Source organism: Acipenser ruthenus, chromosome 1 (assembly GCF_902713425.1).
Source record: "Acipenser ruthenus chromosome 1, fAciRut3.2 maternal haplotype, whole genome shotgun sequence".
Lineage (NCBI taxonomy): Eukaryota > Metazoa > Chordata > Actinopteri > Acipenseriformes > Acipenseridae > Acipenser > Acipenser ruthenus.
The window spans coordinates 17,376,833-17,397,938 of record NC_081189.1 but is presented as its reverse complement, the minus strand read 5'-3'; the positions used below and the strand labels follow the sequence as shown (position 1 = coordinate 17,397,938).

Genomic DNA, 21,106 nt, shown 5'->3' with positions numbered 1-21,106 from the left:
ATCTGAAGGGTGCTTAAGACGGAAGTCTACAAGCTTTGTAAAATCCCAATAGTACAGTAGTCTCTGGCTTAGAGAACACCTCTCGGGAAGCAAGCGAAGTGTTCTCTTAGCCGGAGTGTTCTCCAAGACAGAGTTGACCACCGGATACAACATGCCAAGGTCAATCACGATATCAATTAATAAATACAAATGTGTTTATTGCTTATGTCATGACTTGCATTGAACGACAATGAAATTAACAGAATAAGAAAGAGAAAAGCAATAGGCAAGTGTATGATAATAAACTATACTAATAAACTAACGGACAAACTAACACTAATAAACTAACTGAAACTAAATTAACAAAGCACCCCTACATACAGTAAAAGTGCAACAGCCGCTCTAGATTACTCTCACAATGACAAGTCAGTTTTGAAAAGATTGAATAAACCATTTGAATTTGAGTTTGATGATGATGAGTTATCAGGTTACAAAACAAAATCCCTATTGGTGCCTGTGGCAAAGTGGTTGCTGATTATGTACAGGTGCAGAGGTGATGCAGTGCAGGAATAATTAGACAGAGATTTGTAATCCGGTATGGAAAATAGACGTTTTATTTTCGTTATAATCCAGGTCTGGTGACCAAATAATAAACTCCGGTTATACACAGCGAACTGTCAGGCCAACCTGTCCAAGGCCTTTCACTTTCGCTATTTCGTGCCCTCACAGGTTGAGAGGGAGATTTACAACCAGAACTCATATTTCCGTCATAGTTCCAAAAAGGTGGTCTTTTTAAGCGAAGTTCCTGTTCCTTTAGGCGGAGCATTTACAATGGGAAAAATCAATTTTAGCAAGAGGTTGTTCCCTAAGACGAAGTGTTCTCTTAGGAGGTGTTCCTATACGCAGAGACTACTGTATAAACAACAGTGGTGTAAAATAAGCTTAGCTGGTTTAAAGTAAGGAGGGAAAAAAACTATTGACTTTACAAAACTAATATCAAGTATTAATTTAATAGAAGGTCTATTAAGCATTCTTAACTTCTTTGTTTTGTACATTACTGTTGAATTTTCATTTTTTTTTTTTTAAAACAGGAGTCAATTAAATTGCACTAAAGACTTATGTCCCACAAAATATACCCCATAGTGTTTTCAGTTAGTTTTTTGGTTTCATTCAAGCTAACTTTCTGACTAAATCTTTCACAACTCAATCCAGATTCAGCCAAGAATCACTAAATCACCAAGTATAGCAATAGATTCAGATGCCTGAACGAACATCACTTAGCTTAGGATCCCCAGAGGTTTCTGCTGAGCATATTTTTACATACTTGGTGTCATTGCATCAGAGCTGTAAAAAAATATTCTTTCTAGGAGCATTAGGAGGATTTTGTGTGGTCACAATTTTATGTCCCCCCCATATCATGATATATTCAACTAAAGAGAAAATAAAGAACTGAGTGGCAGTGTGGTAATTATGTTGCTGGAGGTAAATGATGTCATGAATCAGTGGTGGTCGGAGGAATGTATTTCACTTGTATATCCGTAAAACAGCTGTATCAACCGATAAAATTTTAAGCTGGCAGTTGCTTAACCACTTGATTGCCACTGAATGTACCGCTGAATGCAACCACCTAGAATAGTAAATAAAACCACATGTGTTATTTATATTTGAAGAACTAACTCGTGAACTAAGTTCATCCTTGGCCTCTGCTTCTGATGTCATCCCTTCCATTGTAGCTTTAAAAAGGCTTTTGAGCAAAGTTTCAGATTCAGACCAAGGAATAAAGACAATAAAACACACTTTGCTGGACGCCTTGGAAACATGCTTTGAGAAAATTTAAACTGAACCTCTCTACTGCGTTGCAACCCTGCTGGACCCAAGATACAAGGACAGGTACTTCACTGGTAATGACAAAAAGCTGCTGGCTACACAAATGCTGGTGACACACCTGGAAAACATGCAAGCCAAGGGGAATGAAACGGAACAGACCTCAACGGAGCCTGCTTCGAAGAAACCAAAGGAAGCAGATGACGGCACTACAAAACCCAGCCACAGCCTGTGTTCGATGTACGATGAGATATTGGAAGAAAGTACCGGTGGGGTAGTAACTGATGCTATAAGCAGTGGTGTTATGCTTCAGAAACAAAGCTACATGAGCGAGCCCACACTTCAAAGAAGGGTCGTTTTCCCATTCTAGCTGAACCTGCACAGAAGTTTCTGTCTGCCCCCTGCAGTAGCATTGACAGTGAACGGCTGTTCAGTGCAGCTTCGCATATTGTGGACGAGAGGAGAAACAGGCTAATGTGCGAAAAAGCAGAAATGCTACTATTTGTTAAGAAAAACCTTCCACTCACTCATTTACACTAAATATATGAGTAAGCTATTGGATGATGGAGGCAAAAATGTAAATCGGATACAGAGATACATATATAAATATTTATATTATTTTAGCAAAACGTTAAATTGGCTTTATCTATCTATCTATCTATCTATCTATCTATCAATTATTGTTGTTGTTTTTGTGATGACAAAGTTTCTATTAGTATACATACACTGTCTTTATTTTGTAACTGTAATACCTTAATCTAGATTTAAATCCTGTTCATTTTGAAGGCAAAAGTGTTTTGATTTGGCCATTTTTTTCTGTATCGGCCGATATGGTTGGGTCATCGTCGGTTATCGGTATCAGCCCAGAAAATCTTTATCGGTACACCCCTAAAATATATATATATATATATATATATATATATATATATATATATATATATATATATATATATACAGTGCCTTGCGAAAGTATTCGGCCCCCTTGAACTTTGCGACCTTTTGCCACATTTCAGGCTTCAAACATAAAGATATGAAACTGTAATTTTTTGTGAAGAATCAACAACAAGTGGGACACAATCATGAAGTGGAACGAAATTTATTGGATATTTCAAACTTTTTTAACAAATAAAAAACTGAAAAATTGGGCGTGCAAAATTATTCAGCCCCCTTAAGTTAATACTTTGTAGCGCCACCTTTTGCTGTGATTACAGCTGTAAGTCGCTTGGGGTATGTCTCTATCAGTTTTGCACATTGAGAGACTGAAATTTTTGCCCATTCCTCCTTGCAAAACAGCTTGAGCTCAGTGAGGTTGGATGGAGAGCATTTGTGAACAGCAGTTTTCAGTTCTTTCCACATATTCTCGATTGGATTCAGGTCTGGACTTTGACTTGGCCATTCTAACACCTGGATATGTTTATTTGTGAACCATTCCATTGTAGATTTTGCTTTATGTTTTGGATCATTGTCTTGTTGGAAGACAAATCTCCGTCCCAGTCTCAGGTCTTTTGCAGACTCCATCAGGTTTTCTTCCAGAATGGTCCTGTATTTGGCTCCATCCATCTTCCCATCAATTTTAACCATCTTCCCTGTCCCTGCTGAAGAAAAGCAGGCCCAAACCATGATGCTGCCACCACCATGTTTGACAGTGGGGATGGTGTGTTCAGGGTGATGAGCTGTGTTGCTTTTACGCCAAACATAACGTTTTGCATTGTTGCCAAAAAGTTCGATTTTGGTTTCATCTGACCAGAGCACCTTCTTCCACATGTTTGGTGTGTCTCCCAGGTGGCTTGTGGCAAACTGTAAACGACACTTTTTATGGATATATTTAAGAAATGGCTTTCTTCTTGCCACTCTTCCATAAAGGCCAGATTTGTGCAGTATATGACTGATTGTTGTCCTATGGACAGAGTCTCCCACCTCAGCTGTAGATCTCTGCAGTTCATCCAGAGTGATCATGGGCCTCTTGGCTGCATCTCTGATCAGTCTTCTCCTTGTATGAGCTGAAAGTTTAGAGGGACGGCCAGGTCTTGGTAGATTTGCAGTGGTCTGATACTCCTTCCATTTCAATATTATCACTTGCACAGTGCTCCTTGGGATGTTTAAAGCTTGGGAAATCTTTTTGTATCCAAATCCGGCTTTAAACTTCTCCACAACAGTATCTCGGACCTGCCTGGTGTGTTCCTTGTTCTTCATGATGCTCTCTGCGCTTTAAACGGACCTCTGAGACTATCACAGTGCAGGTGCATTTATACGGAGACTTGATTACACACAGGTGGATTCTATTTATCATCATTAGTCATTTAGGTCAACATTGGATCATTCAGAGATCCTCACTGAACTTCTGGAGAGAGTTTGCTGCACTGAAAGTAAAGGGGCTGAATAATTTTGCACGCCCAATTTTTCAGTTTTTTATTTGTTAAAAAAGTTTGAAATATCCAATAAATTTCGTTCCACTTCATGATTGTGTCCCACTTGTTGTTGATTCTTCACAAAAAATTACAGTTTCATATCTTTATGTTTGAAGCCTGAAATGTGGCAAAAGGTCGCAAAGTTCAAGGGGGCCGAATACTTTCGCAAGGCACTGTATATATATACCTGTTTATTTAGCAAGAAAGTGAATTCCTAAAAAATAATTCCTATTCAACCAGTTCATGGTTCTGTGTCTACCAAATTTAACAAGCAGATGACTGTACCAACCAAAGCCGTAAACAGTGAGAGATGCGTATGGAAAGTAAGATAATTAGGAATTTAGTTACTTATAAAGTCAAAATTATAGGTAAAATATGTGGTTTTATTCAAGAAGCTTGGTGGTGGCATTTTGAAATGTTTTTTAATCGCTCATACTAGACACGTTTGCTGACTGGCCTCACTTTGTAAACCCCCTTTTCATATGGAAGCAATCAGTGATGGCACATAATGATGGTGAACTTCCTGAAACTGTGTCAGAAATAAAAGTTGGTGTAAATGAAATCAATTACTTTTATACCTTAACCTCTTTACTGCCAAGGGTAGTTGCCACCTCCCTGGCCACAGGAATTCTACAATTTTTGCAACACATTCCTTTAATCACGATTACTATATCCGCCTTTTAGTGTATCCAAGCAAACCTATATATCGTTTTGTTCAGCACACATTGAACTTTCCACTGATGCAAACCGTGTGGATATCTGGTAAGATGACCATAATATTGAGCCATAAGTGTAATAAAATAAAATAAATAAAATAAATAAATAAAAAGGGAAATTCATAAATTATCATCTCAGGTTTGTTCCAGATTGTGCTTGTTTTTTCATAAGGCAATGTTGAAAGCTATATATTTTTGAATTTGTCTTTCAACATGCTTCAGTAGGTTTCTAATTTACAAAAAGAACATCTGTAACCACAATATACAACGAACAAACCGAAAGTTAAAAAAAGGGTAAAAACACACACACGCACGCACACACACACACACACGCACGCGCACACACACACACACACACACACACACACACACACACACACAAGCGTAGATCGCAAAAAAATACACTAAAATACAATAAACCTCCTAACTACCTCCAAATAATTACAAATAAATGACATAGGTAAGGAAGATTTCTATTAGATTATAAATGGTTACTAATAAGAAAGGTTTCCAACTGCAGTAACCAGAAGCATGTTTTTCCGTAGCTGCAAGAAATGCAACGAACAAAAATATATGTTGTTGGTAGTTTTAAAAAAGAAAAGAAAAATATGTCATGATAAAAAAATATAACAGGTTGGGATAAATGAAAAAAAAATAAAACACTGGCAAAAAAGTACTAAAACACAATAAATTCCCTCACAAAAATAGCTTTATGTGTTATCTAAATGTGTATCTCGATGTGTTCAGCTAAATGTGAGGTGTAATAAACTTGGTAATGGAAAGTAAAATAAATAAATAAAAAGAAGAACAAGTTCAATTTGTGGTTTATCCAGATACTGTATGTAAAGGGAAAAAAAAAGAAACAAACTGAGGAAAAAACTCGCAAAAGTATAAAATACAGGGAATATATCACATATATAAATGTCAATTGCAGAAAAAAAATTACATAACGTATTGATAAATATACAGAATACTTTTTTTTAAAGTGAAGCAACGAACAGCAATCTTCAGCACTCCTTGTCTCACCACAGAAACTACAACAACAGAGCGCTCTAGTCACGCCTCCCAAACTTTTTTTTCATGCTTTTTCGTCATGCATTTTGAACTAATAAAATTATCAGAAAATGTTCCAGCCCCCATCCCATGGTTCATTTGTTGCAGGAAAGGGTCCTAATCACTGCAAGCTTTTTTAAATGGTGAGAAAAAAACAGTAGCTTTTCAGGGCACCTCGAAGAGTTGGACGTGCCAGGAACGTCCTAAGGGCACTTTAGCGACTATTTTTAGGATGTGCCAGGTACGTTCTAAGGGCACTGAAGTGGTTAAAGGAAAAAATAATACGGTGGTGTGACGGAAATATAATAAGTTCTGGTTGTAAATCTCCCTCTCGACCTATGAGGGTACGAAGTAGCGAAAGGGAAAGGCTTTGGACAGGTTGTCCTGACAGTTCATTCCCTGGGTCAGTAAGTCAATCAGCCTGGAAAAAGACGAGACTCCAGTGCGTGAATGTATTGACCTGGAAGGTAAACGAGGTAGCAGCTGCAGGCAATGGAATCAGCTGCAATCGTTTACCAAGGGGTCATGCATAACCGCATAAAAGGGGCTGGAGAATTGTAAATCTTTTCCTTCGCTTTTGGTTTTGAAATAGACCCGGAAGGACCCGTGCACTGTGTATTGAGCATATCATGAGTGTTTGTTTGTTTGTTTGTCTATAGTAGTTACTTGTGTGTTTATAGACGGCTAACACGTTCTGGAGCTGTTGCTAAGAGCCAGCACTGAACCCGGAACAGCACTGCACTATTTGTCACTCTTTAAACTGTATCACCCACCACGAGCACTACAGCACGCACCCAGGACTGGTGACCGTGTTTGTATATTGTGGGAGAGATACCGTGTTTATTGTTTAGGGCTGCAATCCCTGTTACTGTTCTCCGTGTTTTACGCATTGCTGTGTATAACCGGAGTTTATTATTTGGTCACCAGACCTGGATTATAACAAAAATAAAACATCTATTTTCCATACCGGATTACAAATCTCTGCTTGTTTATTCCTGTACTGCATCACCTCTGCACCTGTACATAATCAGCAACCACTCTGCCACAGGCGGGTGGGTGTCAGTCAGTGGGTTTACTTTCAGCCAACAATGGATGTTATTCTCCATCACTGATGGCAACAGTTCCAATACAGTCTCATTGATTACAGGCTGTTTATTTCAATATTAAAGTTTTAGTAATGTTGCCTCCTGTGTTCAGCTGGGCTCTGGTAACAAACACTGAACAGGCTAGAGCTCTCAATGCATACCGTGCATCTCTTTTTATCATCCTCAGAAATATGAGTGCGTGTTGTTTTCAGAAAATTTCATCTCACCTAATTACGGTTAGCAAACATGATGCCCGTTTAATTATTTAATCTGCACCTGTTATCAATCTATATTAATATATTATCATCTGCAAATAGATTACAAACCTTTTCTGAATGTGTTTTTCCCTATTTCTTCATGACCTAAAACTTAAAACCCACTGTTGTTGCCAGAGCTGGCACCTTGTTACAGTACCTATTGATTTGTTATGCTGAGAGGTTACAGTGAACTAGTTTTATTAGATGCACAGCTTTAAATCTCCTCCGGGAACAAGTGTGCTCTGAGATTTGTCTTGTCTGGCTCTCTCTGAGTACGTACTTGAAAAACAAAGCAAGAAAAAAAGATTCTTATATGAATACACTTTTTATCTCATTTCTGGTAGTACAAGCTGCTGCTGGTTGGTATACAAATGTAATGTATGTCCTTTCTAGTTTCTGTTCTTGTCCATTCATTCTAATTTGCTGAACCTTAGTGTTGTTTAAGCAATGTTCTGGTCTTGTAATTAATGAAATGGAAAGTAGTGAGCATTTTTAAGGCAAATGGATATTGGTTATTATCTGACCATGTAAGTTCTCATATTTCTATGGAACATGTGTAAAGCAGAATGCCTATCCCTGGAAATGTATTTAAATTGATTCTATGGTAGCTGCGCAAGTGGGTCCACACAATTAATATTGGTTATTCATACCTTGAATCCAGTGCTAAGTTTTGGCTGCAGGAATTCTGCAACAAAACAGTCATCTCGGGGAAAACTGGTCATAAAAAGTAATGTGTGATACAAACAAGCTGTAAAATAGTTATGGTGCATTCAAAGTCAAATTTCTAGAATTACAAGCACTTAAGAGTAGGTAGCGCCGTTCCAAAAAATATAGCGTTACATGTCCCCACATGTTGCTACAACTGTTTAAATAAAAATCTTTTCAAAATGGCCGCCCTAGTGCATTGATGGTGTAAGGATTATTGCCCACATTGTCAAACAGGTAACACAGCAATAACGATCCATGATGTGGTACAGAGCAGAAAAGCCAGAGCACTTGTTATGTTTTTTGTTTTTTTAAATCACTCTTTCTGCAGTGATGTAGAGCAATTACGCAAAGTGTTTTTCAGATTTATCTGTTATGAATTGCCAAGAGTAAAAACGCTTTGAAAAGGCCATTCTAGTTCTAACTGGGGCCACAGTCTCAAAAGTAGTTGCTAAATGGCAGTTGTATCTATCAACTAACTCATCAATAGATGAAGAGTTATCAGAAATGAGTGGTGATAAACCTACTATTTCCGAGAACTTTTTAACAGTTGAAGAATTAAGAATGCGTTTCTTAACAGTACGTACCACACTTTTTCTCAGTAAGGGCAAAATAGCCTCAAATAAAATGCAAAAATGAAAACTGAAACAGTAAGATCTATAATGGAAGAAATATGGACATGTAGCCCTCGAGAGATGACCAAATCTAAAGTATGACCACGGTTATGAGTAGGCCCTGGAACATGCTGAATAAAATCAAGGGAATCCAAAAGCCTTAAAAATTCCACAGCCGTTGTATCAGATTCATTACTGAAATCCCCAAGCAGTAAAATCCTGTCATAATTAGCAGATCATATAGACAGGAGTTCTGCAAATTCAGACAGAAAGGATTGATTGGGTTTTGGACGGCGATAGAAAACTAAAATAAGAACTGGAGGTTGACTATTAACACCCAGCTGCCCATTTATTTGGGCAATTTCCATGTTAAAAATGCTCTATTTTTTTGCAGATTTTTCATTCTTAGCCCTCAAATAAGCAGTTTTCAAAACTACTGGATGCGCCACTCAGGAGCCCCTTAAATCCTCTGTATCTTAACTGTAATACAGCTTTAAATCCCGCTAACAAGCCTCCATTCCTGATTGTAATCTTGTTTTAAATCTCGCAAGCAGAGTCTCCAATAGAAATGTAGGAATGTGCTGTCATTCAGTAGTTGGGGCGGGTTTAAAGTATTCAGAACAAATCAATGATAGATACAAGTCAGGAAGGCGGGACATTGTCCAGCAGCACTGGTAAATGTATTTATTATTATTTTTGTAATAGGTTTTATTTTTTAATGGGAAAAGGGTAAAGTCAACGTGAATTGATTAACCATTTCCACAGTTTTTCTGCTGTTGTCCGGTGTTTATTGGCTATCTACCGTTTTCATTTTTTTGGTATTGGGGGTGTTTTATCGGTTAAAACCGAAAATCAGAAGCCCTAATTATAATCTACAATAAAATCATTGATTAAAGGCGGTTTGTTTGATAAGTCTGGCCAATATGTTTCCGATGACACATGTTTCTGAATTAAAAGCTGCCATGTGGCTTCTAAAACAGCTACTATACTGTACATCACTGCCAACACTGTGGACATCCTGCATTTCTCAAACAAATGCAGAAGCATTCATTCATTTTGCCAGAGGATCTCAAAGGGCAATAAAGGTATCGATTACCAATGCAAATGGTCCACATTTCAAATCTCTAAAGCATGAAGCATTGCAGTAAGAGTGTTATGATGACCCATTAGGATGGCCTGGCTCTGTCTGAAAAGAATGTGCGAAGTAATTATTTGCAGTGTGTCGGAATGCGTGGGCCATGGTGCAGTAACTAGGACTAGGCTGCCTGAATGTAGACAACCGAGTCATACAGTTACTGCTGAATAGGCTTGAAATATGTCTTGTATAGAATACATTGGATGCAGTAGACACTTGCAGGGATTAAGTAAAAAAAAAAAAAACCTTAAAGGATTGCTTTATGCTTTTTTTTATCATAACTTGACCTGCAACATGCTGTCTCACCATTTGTATATTGGCCCCGAGTTCCTTTCGAGTGATAATGTTGAGCTGTATACTGGTAAGGATTGGACTTAAAATGATCTGAAGTTGAAAGATATGCAGAAACTTATACCATTTAATGTTATCTTCCGTATCTGTTTATATGGAAAGCTTCCCTGCTACTAATGTCCTCCCACGTGTCAGCAAATTCACAAAATTAACTCAGTACTATCTTGTATATTTTTGTCATCACAAAGCATTTACTCCAGTCCAGTTTTTTTTTTAAATTTCTAAATGGAAAACAAACTGGCAATGTTACACATGAACCCATTTAAAGTTCATCAGCATCACTCATTTATTTTTCCATTTAGAAATAACTATGGCAAGCACAAAACTGGAGTCAATTCTGAATGAATTTGGCTTTGTGCCTTTCACATAATTTGGTACATTAGGGTCTACTATCCCATCTTCACATGGATGTTTTAAATCTCTTATATAATAGATATTACACAGTTTCCATGGCACATGCATTCCCATCCTGGGACAGATGCTAAACTAGTGGTCAGGGTGAAACAGGCCAGTTGTTCTTGTTTATTCTTCTGCCCCAGCACTTGGAGGACAGTTAGCCCAGAACAGCTGTTGATTTTAGCTTACATTCAAAGCATAAGGCAGTTTCCATTTTCTAGAATAATTGATGGTGATGTAATATTTTGAACTCGAAGGTTGCACTTGCTTTGATTTATCCAAGCACATCAACATTTCATGCAGGGCTAATCCAAACTTCATGCTGAAAGCTGGAATAAAGATTATTTGTACTAATAATAGCACTAGGAGAAAAAAGAAGCATTCATTTTAATCAGTGTCTTCTACTCCATGCTTCAGTGGATTATACTGTGCAGCTGCATGAAACATTTATCTGACATTGTTTCATGTGAATTTATATACATATTGGCTTCGGCACACACCTATATTCTATCATAAGTCAAGTTTGAAGTGGTTATCATATAAGAAAAATGAACCCTTCTGTTGCAGTTAAATATGAGTTCTATTGCACCTACAGAGAATTCAGTCTTTAAATTATAGTATGAATATAATGTAGTGTAAATCCCAAATTAGCTAAATCAGTTGATACTGCCTTAGTTACACTGGTGAAACCACAGGGCTGTGCATGTAGGATATGATGAGAAGTGAAGGTGAAGCACTGTCTTATTTTTCCTTGTTACATTTGAAGCTGTCATCCATGTATATTGAAAGGAATCATTTCAAATGAAAAACCTTTTAAATGGTCCCTCTTGCTGTATAAAGGATATATTATTGTCCGGTGAAATCACATCTGCCTGTTAACTTTAGGCTTTTTTCCTAATTTAATTTGCTTGCAGAAGTGCAAGACAAGCCTTAAAAGCTCTGTTTTATTAAGGGTGCATCGGCCCATCTACTAAATGACTAATGTAGACTATCTAGGTCTAATTTATTGGAGCGATGAAGGGATAAAGGGCTAGACCGCAAACAGAGGGAATCAATAGCCTACATTGGTAGCTCCTAGAGAAAGGCCAGACACATGATTCTTCTAGACAGGCAGTTTAGCTGACTTGTCTAGTACGCAGAAGGTAGTGCATTAACAAACGTGGCATTCATTTAGTTAATTACTTGAGTACAGACTCAGCATGTAACAAATTGTAATAGGCTTTTTTTCATTTAACCTTCAGATGGCTCCTGCAGGGTACTCTTGCTCTTTGCATATGATTATATTTTATATGAAGAATATGCAGGGAATGTGAGCCAGATTATTTCAAATTTAAGTATGTAGCTAAAAAAATACATAGTAATGTTCATGCTAAATCTAAGAATGATACCATAACACGCACCCCGTGTATAGCATGCACCCTTTCCACCATAGTATGGTATGTAGAATATTTTCTGACAGACTGCTCTCCTATTGCATTCTGTGGAGGTCAACTGTTCTGTTATTACTCAATAACGGAATGGGAAATAAAGCACAGCTGAGAAAATGACAGCATGACACCTGTTCTAAAACCACTGCTTACTGATGAAATGCTTCACATGGGCACTCAAGCCAAAAACATTGACTCTTTCAGTAAACTACAATGATTATTTAGTAGTAAAATAGTGATAATACCTATGGTGTGGCATGGAACGTAATCTCAACTTGGTTCTCTGGCGTTATTGACTCCGGAGTTCCATTATTATCTTGTATAACACGCCACAGCAAAGCCATTACTCCTTAACTCCTAACAAGTATGTAACTTTTATGTAACACGCAGACATTCTCATTACATTTGTGTAGTAGTGCACGCTATAGTCTGAAAAATGATGTTACGTTACATAGGCCACAAAGTAATTTATAAACACATTCATTATCCATTTCTCTAAAACAAATGTATACCACAATGTCACAAATCATTACATCTAAATTTGTGCACTTGACTCACAGTATATTTTTGGTGGTTATACCCAAAGAACATCTGAACTAAAATACATAGTCGTTATTGTTAGTGTGCCTATCGGTATAAAGATATTGTTGTTTGTTTTTCTTATTACTATTAATCTATTTTATTAGTAAGTATGAGTGAGTAGCACAGTTTTATAAATATTAGGAATTGCTGTTGTGAATCAAAGTACACTGGTTAGGGAAAACCATAAAACCTATTGAACAAAAGTTCATGTCTGTTTATGTTAGCAAACAATTCATTTGGCCATGGGGTGAGGACAGACTGGCTAATGTTTTATATTGTCATCTGATGTTTATTTGTACAGCTTTTGCTTAATACCCAACAAATGTAGATCCTTAGTTTTAGCAGCATAAACCTCACCAAAATAATTTTATTTTGGTCTGTATGCCAGTCCCTGTGGTTTAAGATGGAGCTCAGCATTTTTAAATACAGGCTCTGAATTATGGATTAATGGCTGACATTAAAAGGTTATTTCAGGACATACCCATCAGTATAGAAAAAGACTCTCTCTGAGAACTCTGTGATTAACTACACACAGTCATTTAGTAATGCATCTTTGAAAGCTAGGAGCCGATAGACTGCAAAGTGCAGTAATTACTGACCACATAAGGTATTTCATTCCCTGGATTCGTGAAACATACTTGGCCACAAAGCACTTCAATTAGAAGATTCATTTTAAGGTTGAAAGTACAACTATGACTGAATGTAGACATGCTCATTAAGAGAAAAAAAAGCATATCATGGAAAAGGTTTTATTTAATCTAATAGGGAGAGCCCAGGTAACAGTTTCTATTTATTAGTTATTTTAGCTTGGCTGTTGCTATGGTTAAAAAAGCCAACAACTCTGGCTGTATGGGGAGCTCCCATCACTGGGACAGGGCTGAAGGTAGCACCAATACTGCACCTGACAGACAGATTGTATAAGGACCCTCTGCAGGTATTACTGTTTAAAACACTCTGACATCATTCTTAACTATAAGCAGTGGTGTAGTGGAGCTGGAATGGACCAGAGTGTCGCCCCGGGTCTTTCACATCTTCACTGGGAACTGTCACAGAATGGGATGGTCTTGGTAGAATCTCCCTTGGAGTTCTTAGCACAGATTAACATGGTAATGCAAAATTGAATGTCATTACAGACATCTCAGTTCAAAAGCATTCGGCAAGATTTAGGCTTGTCTGTGAAAGATACAGTTAAGCTCATTCAGATGGCATCAGTATTTGTTAGTTATTATTATCTCTACAATTACAATCTTTAAGGGCACAGGGCAGGCCTGTAAACAAAATGTACATTTTCAGTAATTAGAGGTCTTGAGATCTCACTTTGTGTCTAAACACCAGCTTTACGGGCTATAAAACAAACAGGCCTGCTTGCAATCTAATTATCAGCCATACAGGACCATGAAGTTCCCCTCTAATTGGCTTCTGCTTGAATGTTCCTGATGATTTGTTTCCTTCCCATGATGCATCAGTTTCCCTGCTGGTTGTGTTTGATAAGAGAAGCACCAGCATCATCTCATAACCCAGCATAGGGCCCTGATAGGAAATAAAATGCTTGTGTGTCATGGTTTATTTCACGCCACAGGGCATAGTTAGCAATTTCAGGTTAAGGCAGATTTAAATTATGGAGTTCAGTATAAGAGACTAATATCTGAAGTGCAAAAGTGTACTAGCTGAATTTATGTATAGGGTCCAACACATTTCAAAAGGCTGTTTTTCAGATTTCAATATTGACTGATGCCAGCCATTTTGTTTAAAGAGTTGCAAAATGAAGCAGGATATAATAGATCAAATATTGTACAGGTGCAACTTAATTCTGTTCTTGGTGTGACTTTAAGCCAAAGACAGTACAGTACACGCTAAAGTTCCTTATTTTTCAGCTGGAACATGGAGTTTTGAATGAGGAATCCTCAACACGCAAGTCTGGCTTTAAGTTACTGTTGCACTTGCTTGGTCATTTCTCCTGGAGGGTGAAATTGTCCCCACCCCTTCAATGGCTTATTTCCTGTCATTAACCAACCAGCTGCTTCCACTGCTTCCAAGTTTTAAAATGAAAATACATGGTTTCTATTTTGTTAGCTGCAATTAAAAACCTACACGATTTCAGTTTTCAGAAAATGTTGTTTAGTTGGTAAAATGAATCAATAATAGTGTACCTATTGTATTGTTTTAAAAGTTTGCAATTTTGCAATTTTCAATGCTTTTTGTGATGGGAGGAGAAGTGTGATACAGTTTTTGTGTATTATTTCTAATTTGCATATTTAAAATTAAGAGTGAAAGAAATATTATTTAAAAAATATATATATTATCAGTCTGTGCCATTAGTAATGCAAGTGTTTTGGTTTATTACAGTATTGCTAAAGCTACCACATTTCTGGTAAGCTGGTGGGGGGGGAATGTGTAAAACTGGAATCTCTTCCTATCGAAATATAATTTTCTATTAAAATGTGTGCACAGCAGTCCCTCGCTGAACCAGACATGTCGAGAGACAGACACGTTGTTCAAAATAATGAGATGTCTTGTTTAAAAATAATAAGAAAACACACACACATACATTTATAGTGCTCAATTTATTTTACATATGTAAATGATTGCACTGAAATAACATTAATGTGTTCTCTGTACACATTATATTACGTAAAAAAATACATCTGTACACTAGGCCTAGGCTATACAGTATACAGTATGTAGTAAAATCAAATGAATACCTAGTGCACTTTTTTACTTTAGCCTATAAGTTACTAGTAACACAAAACAAATCATGCTGTACAATGCAAAAATAATACAACATTATTTTAAATTGAAACTAAATGATCTGTGTGCATCATTTTCCTTTTTTACGGTAGCCTACTTAGGACACAATTAACACAAAATAGATCATGGTGCCGCATTATGGTACAACTGTATACAGTACCTTACATATGCACACACTTTACAAAAATATACATTTTTAATTTGCATAGAATGTTACAGTGTACACGTAGCTACAAGTAAAACACATAGCCTATCTGCTCCCTTTGTGTAAGCAATTTAAGACTTCAGATTCTGAATTTTAATTGTAGTCCACATCTTGCATTTCAAACCAGTGGAGTCCATCACTATTTCTGAAAGCTTCTCTCCCTTTTCCAACAGATTGAAGTTAGTTTAAACTCTGTAGAGTATGAGTTTATATGCCGTCTTTTAATTACTTTCTTTTAGTGATTTAGTTACTTGTATTGGTTCTTCAATTTATTTTCATCCTGTCTTTATATATACTGTATATCACTCTACCATAGACAGTCTAGTGGCACTGCAGTCTGTCTGGTGATGCAATGTGTTTTTAAATTACAATTTATATTTGTATTAGGTTATATTTAAAACAAAAAACAAACAAAAAAATGATAATTCTGTTCTACCCCATGGTTGCATTAGATTCGCTTTCTTCCCAGATGTTTTTACGTGGTTCCTAGGCAACCAAGCATGGCTCACACAACCCTTTGTTTTTGTTTATCTTGACGCATATTAATGAGGTTAGTTAAACAACTCATTAACGCTGCTGTGGAAAAAGGTAGGGGAACTAAAAAATGGAAGTTACAGGATTGATTGCATAAGTGGTCTGATTTATTAAATTCTTTTGGCTAAAATGCACTTGTAATTATTTCAATTTAACAAAAAAAATAAGTTTACCTTTGTATTATGCAAGATTTCCTTTACTCTGATACATTTATTTAGTCTCTTGGCTGAAGTTCGAACATTAATATTATTATTAATTTCTTGTGTGATATTGTTGCACAATGCAAAATATACCCACATGACCCATGTACTCTAAAATAAGTCAGTGCCTGTTTCTTTTCACATGGGACCCAACCATAATCAAAACTGTCTTTGTAATTACTTAGGCCATGTATTGCAGATATGTCAAGCACGATAGTCTGCATTTACATTGCCAAAGAAATCTGTATCTAGGATATTGTAAGGTTAGTGATTGTAACTGTGGGCTTTGTGCTGTTTGGTTAAGAGGTAAATTACCATGGAAACATTTTCCTAGGAGAATAGGTCATCCATTGTTATTTACTGTAGCTCTGGGCTTTTGCTTTTATTAAGACTAGCCTGTTTAGACATACTGTTATGATTTATAAGATACAGAGGCTAAAATAACAATCACAAGGAGTGGGTTTTTTAACCCTAAAGAAGATGATAACAGGTCATTACTTCATTTGTAATGTCTGATCTATTGTCCTAGTCTTACAGGTCACAGTATCACATTGATGAGTCAGAACTAGGCTGTCTACTCCCTTCTGAATCAGAAGGTTATTGGTTTGGTTTTCAGAATCTGGACAGTCTCATCAACACCCCTCTTTGGCTTACAGGTTGTATACTTTTGGAGATTCCAGCCTTCAAACGAAGTACAGACGGTGCATGGTGGAATGATTGTGTTCTTCATTTCGTGTTGCTTTTTATTAGAGTTGTCCTCTAGCACTTTTGTCAAGTGTGGCACATGTAGAAATACTAAAAGAAGCTTCATAAATTCTAGATGAAATGTGAGGTTGTCATGAAGTTTCTTTTAATATTTCTAAATTCATCACTAATGAGTGTTTAATAGTTATGGATGAAGTCTGGCACACTATAAATTAATCTTGACTGAGTGCTGATTAATAAGTTGAAGAAAATAGTGAAATAGCATAGAGCGTACTAATTCTTTTAAAATATTTGTTTGATAGGACACAGCAGGTCAAGAGAGGTACCGAACAATTACAACAGCATACTACCGAGGCGCAATGGGATTTCTTTTAATGTACGACATAACCAATGAAGAATCCTTCAATGCTGTGCAGGACTGGTGAGTTAAGTGTGGATTTCATCACTTATGCACTTATTGTTTAAGATTTGTTTGCTTTTGATTTGAAGCTGTAATCCACGAATGTTCTCTGAGCATGGAAATTCTTCTCCCATACTGGGGGAGTGGAAGTAAAGCTTCTCTGCTCACTGCATTGTTACAGACTGCACTGCAAATAGATTCTATCGATAAGCATGCTGCGTATCATTTAAAACAATGCTGTTTATAAAATGCTGATTAAATATTTTAAGAAGTAAATTTTGATCACATTTTTTACTTACATGAGGATATTTTAACAGAGTAATTTCAAGAATGAAGCATGCATTTCCCTGCACTGGGCTCCTCTATTGGAAGAGATGAGCACAATACTACATATACTCTGCATTGTCTTGTGAACAGTAAAAGACCGTACAGTAACTTCAAATCAGTTCGGTAGTATTCTGGACTCTTTTCGGATTGACAATTGAACCTCAGCAACAAATACAATGTGAGAATCATAGGAGCAAATGGGCCAGTGGAACGAGTTACTGTACAGCTCCGTGTTGAAAATGTGCAATTTAAGCCTACAAATAAAACAATTTAAAACCGGCCTGATAATTTAAACCAAAAGTTTTTATTTTTAAATACAATGTTTCAAGTTATCCTCAAATAATGTAATTAAGGGTTGTAGTGGCCACATTGAATATCTTAATCCTTTTGAATAACAGGCTTGGCTTCCCAGTAACTGTACAGTGTGTGTTGACATTCTGTTACAGTACTGGTTATCCTGGAAAAGAGGTGACATTTCAATTTGAGCACCTTTTTTAATGTTCCTTCACTGCAGTCAGTGCAATGAATCAGCAGTGTGTAACGCCAGTCATTTGTCATGCCCTTAGCTCAAGTTTGCACGTCTTTCTTATCTCAGTGTCCCAGGTTATCTGAAAAGGAAACCCTCAGAGGTAAGACTGGCATTGCTGTCTTCCCGCAAAAAAGGACTTTGAACAGCAAACAGAGCAAGCTAGTTGTTTAATAATATATGACATTTAGAATGAACAAAAATAAATATACTGCTCCTTGAATGGTTATTACTTATATTTATTATTATTTTTTTTAATAGAGAGAATATATGCATGTCTCCAGTCATAAGTGGTTTTCACAATCACACCGCCTTATGTTTTCGCCTATTGTCATTGATTTGCATCCAGGGCAGGTCAAACATCAGAAAAACCCCCAAATTGTGCGTCCCTTGCTACGATTTCAATCGGGCAGTGTGTTGTGCCCGCTCACAAAGATTTGCATCGGGCAGTATGTTCCAGGCTTAAGCTCACACCCCACAAAAAGACAAAAAGCGTCTCAGCCCAGGAACTCACAAGTTCTACTTTCAATATCGCAATAAGATAAACAGAAACAAAGGCTCAGACAATAACATTGCATTACTTAAAATTTCAGAAAGAAAGTCTGGTCTTTAGTACGCATCAGGGTTTGCAGGAAAATATTACATTTTCAAGTCAGATCCAAATGAACACTATACAACAGTACACTTTTTATTTGAATTTCTTTGAACCTTCCATGTCTCCTAGGAGTTCAGTTCTGTCAGATTAAGTACACTTACCATGTTTTGTGACATATGTATCACTTTGCATCTGTTTATTGAAGACACTGTTTGCCATAAGTAGATATTTGGCTGGCCTCTTGATTCTTATTGCTCCATTAAAGGAATTCTTTCTGGTTTCCAGGGAAACCGTTATCACCTTTTAGAAATCTCAGCTCTGCTTGTAGCCGCTCCATCAATTTGAAAAGCCTGTTTCATTTCTTCTCTGACATTTTGAACTTTCTGTTTTGCTTTTTCTCCTACATGAACAGCTTTTCAAAGCCTTATACAATAAAAGAAAATACTGGGTAGTTTGTACAGCTGTTCAGTGGGGATTTGGCCATTACACTTCAAAAACAACAAAAGCTTAATGGCCAATTAAATAAAAATAAAAACCTGTTCTGTTTTTTTTGTCAGGGGAAAACATTCCATTGTGCTTTATTGTAATTACCAATACTATGACAGCATCATCACTTAGACCCAGTATGTGTTTAAGCTGGTTTCATTAGCACTAATGTTACATTTTGTAGTCCAATACCACTGTTCACCCAGAGGCAATACGAGTGCTCTGATACCAATTGAAATACTTTGGTAGTTAAAAAAAAAAAAAAAAAAAAAAAACAGCCTAATCCTGAATTCATGTGTGTGAAGGCAAGTACGGCGCAGTGCAAAGTATTACAAGTACTTCCTGCGCTCCAAACGTAGCTCCCTATTGTGAAAGCAACAAGGAGAGATTACACATGTACTGTACTAGTCAAGAAGTAAATACATAATTCCAGTTTAGGGTGTAAAAGGGAAATTGTGTTTGAAAACGGTACACAATTAGTCTGTGAAACCAGCCTTTTATTTATAAATACAGTGAATATGAAGGTCACTTTGTTATGCTGCTGTAGAAAAAAAGAAAACAGGCCTAACCAACCTAAAGAAAAACACTTGTCAAATATATATCAACACTGTATTGATGCTGCTTTCAGACAACTTTCTATATATATATATATATATATATATATATATATATATATATATATATATATATATTGTGACATTCTGGGGTGTTTTGTCACGGTTCTTTCGGGTCTTGAACACAGTCTTTCGGAACCAAGCACACTGGACAACAGCATTTTATTGTAAACAGGGCGGTGCCTGTATGTTTATTATCGTGTTCTTTTTATCCAGAGTCACACAAATCAAATATCAACAACGTAAACAAAATAAACAAAACAAAACCTAGCTCTTTATTAAGAGCACTAACTAAACCTTTTAATTATCTTTTAACTACCCCTTTCTATAAGTCAGACAGCTAGCTGTTTACTGACCAAACAGAACACTTTAACTAGGCAGCAATTGTTTCCCCTAGGTAGAACACCAACCTTTAATCTGTTTCCAGTACGTATCGGTCTCTCTGCATGTCATACCCTTTGCACACACTCGCGTTTGAAAAAAAACCCATGCTCTTTTATGGCTGCCTAATTGGAGACAGGTGAAAACCCTTGTCTCAAAATAATCGCCCCTGTGGAGCTCTGGGAATTGTAGTCTTTGTGACATTGGCAGTCAAAGACTACAACTTACTTATGTAACCCAAATTCAATGGAGAGGATACAGGCTTCTCTTCACTCTTGGACCAATATACTCACCGTCCACCACTTTCCCATATATTTTATAGTTCACTTGGTCACAATATATATATTTTTTCTATAACATGTATACTATAACAGAGTAGCCCGAAACAAACTTATGGGACATTTTACAGTGGAAAAATGAAATGAAAATTCGGCAATATAAACAATTCTGCTGAAAATATACAATTGTTCTTTAAGGTCATACGTTAAGATTGCAGGATAAGAGAATTACGTGAAAAACTGAAAAGGAAGAACTTGGTCCTCATGGTCAGGCCAGATATGAACTAGGATTGATGTGATCCACATTTCCACTGGGTCACTGAAGCAGAAAAAGTCAAGTTTGATCACATCAACACAGGCTTTTTACCTAGAATACAAACAGCAACCAGGTCAGCCCCAAGATGAGATTTAGAATAAACTTAAGATGATGTCAGCTATTTCTAATGGAATCAAGAACTGCCGAACCATAATAAACAACGTGGTATTTGGTATAATTTACTAATTATTTTGTTTGTGTGGACAGGGTATTAGTTGCAACAGAGAGCATAGAAAGTAACATTTTTTAATGAAGCGCA

General features: G+C 36.7%; 1 protein-coding gene across 1 annotated transcript in view; it reads left to right on the top strand.

The window, feature by feature from the left end:
- Window positions 1-21,106, top strand: part of LOC117399434 (ras-related protein Rab-3C) — a 46,065-nt gene that overhangs the window by 9,276 nt on the left and 15,683 nt on the right. The window contains exon 3 of the mRNA XM_034924253.2: window positions 17,227-17,345. Within this exon, the coding sequence (XP_034780144.1) occupies window positions 17,227-17,345 (119 nt within the window). The remainder of the gene's footprint in view (window positions 1-17,226; window positions 17,346-21,106) is intronic.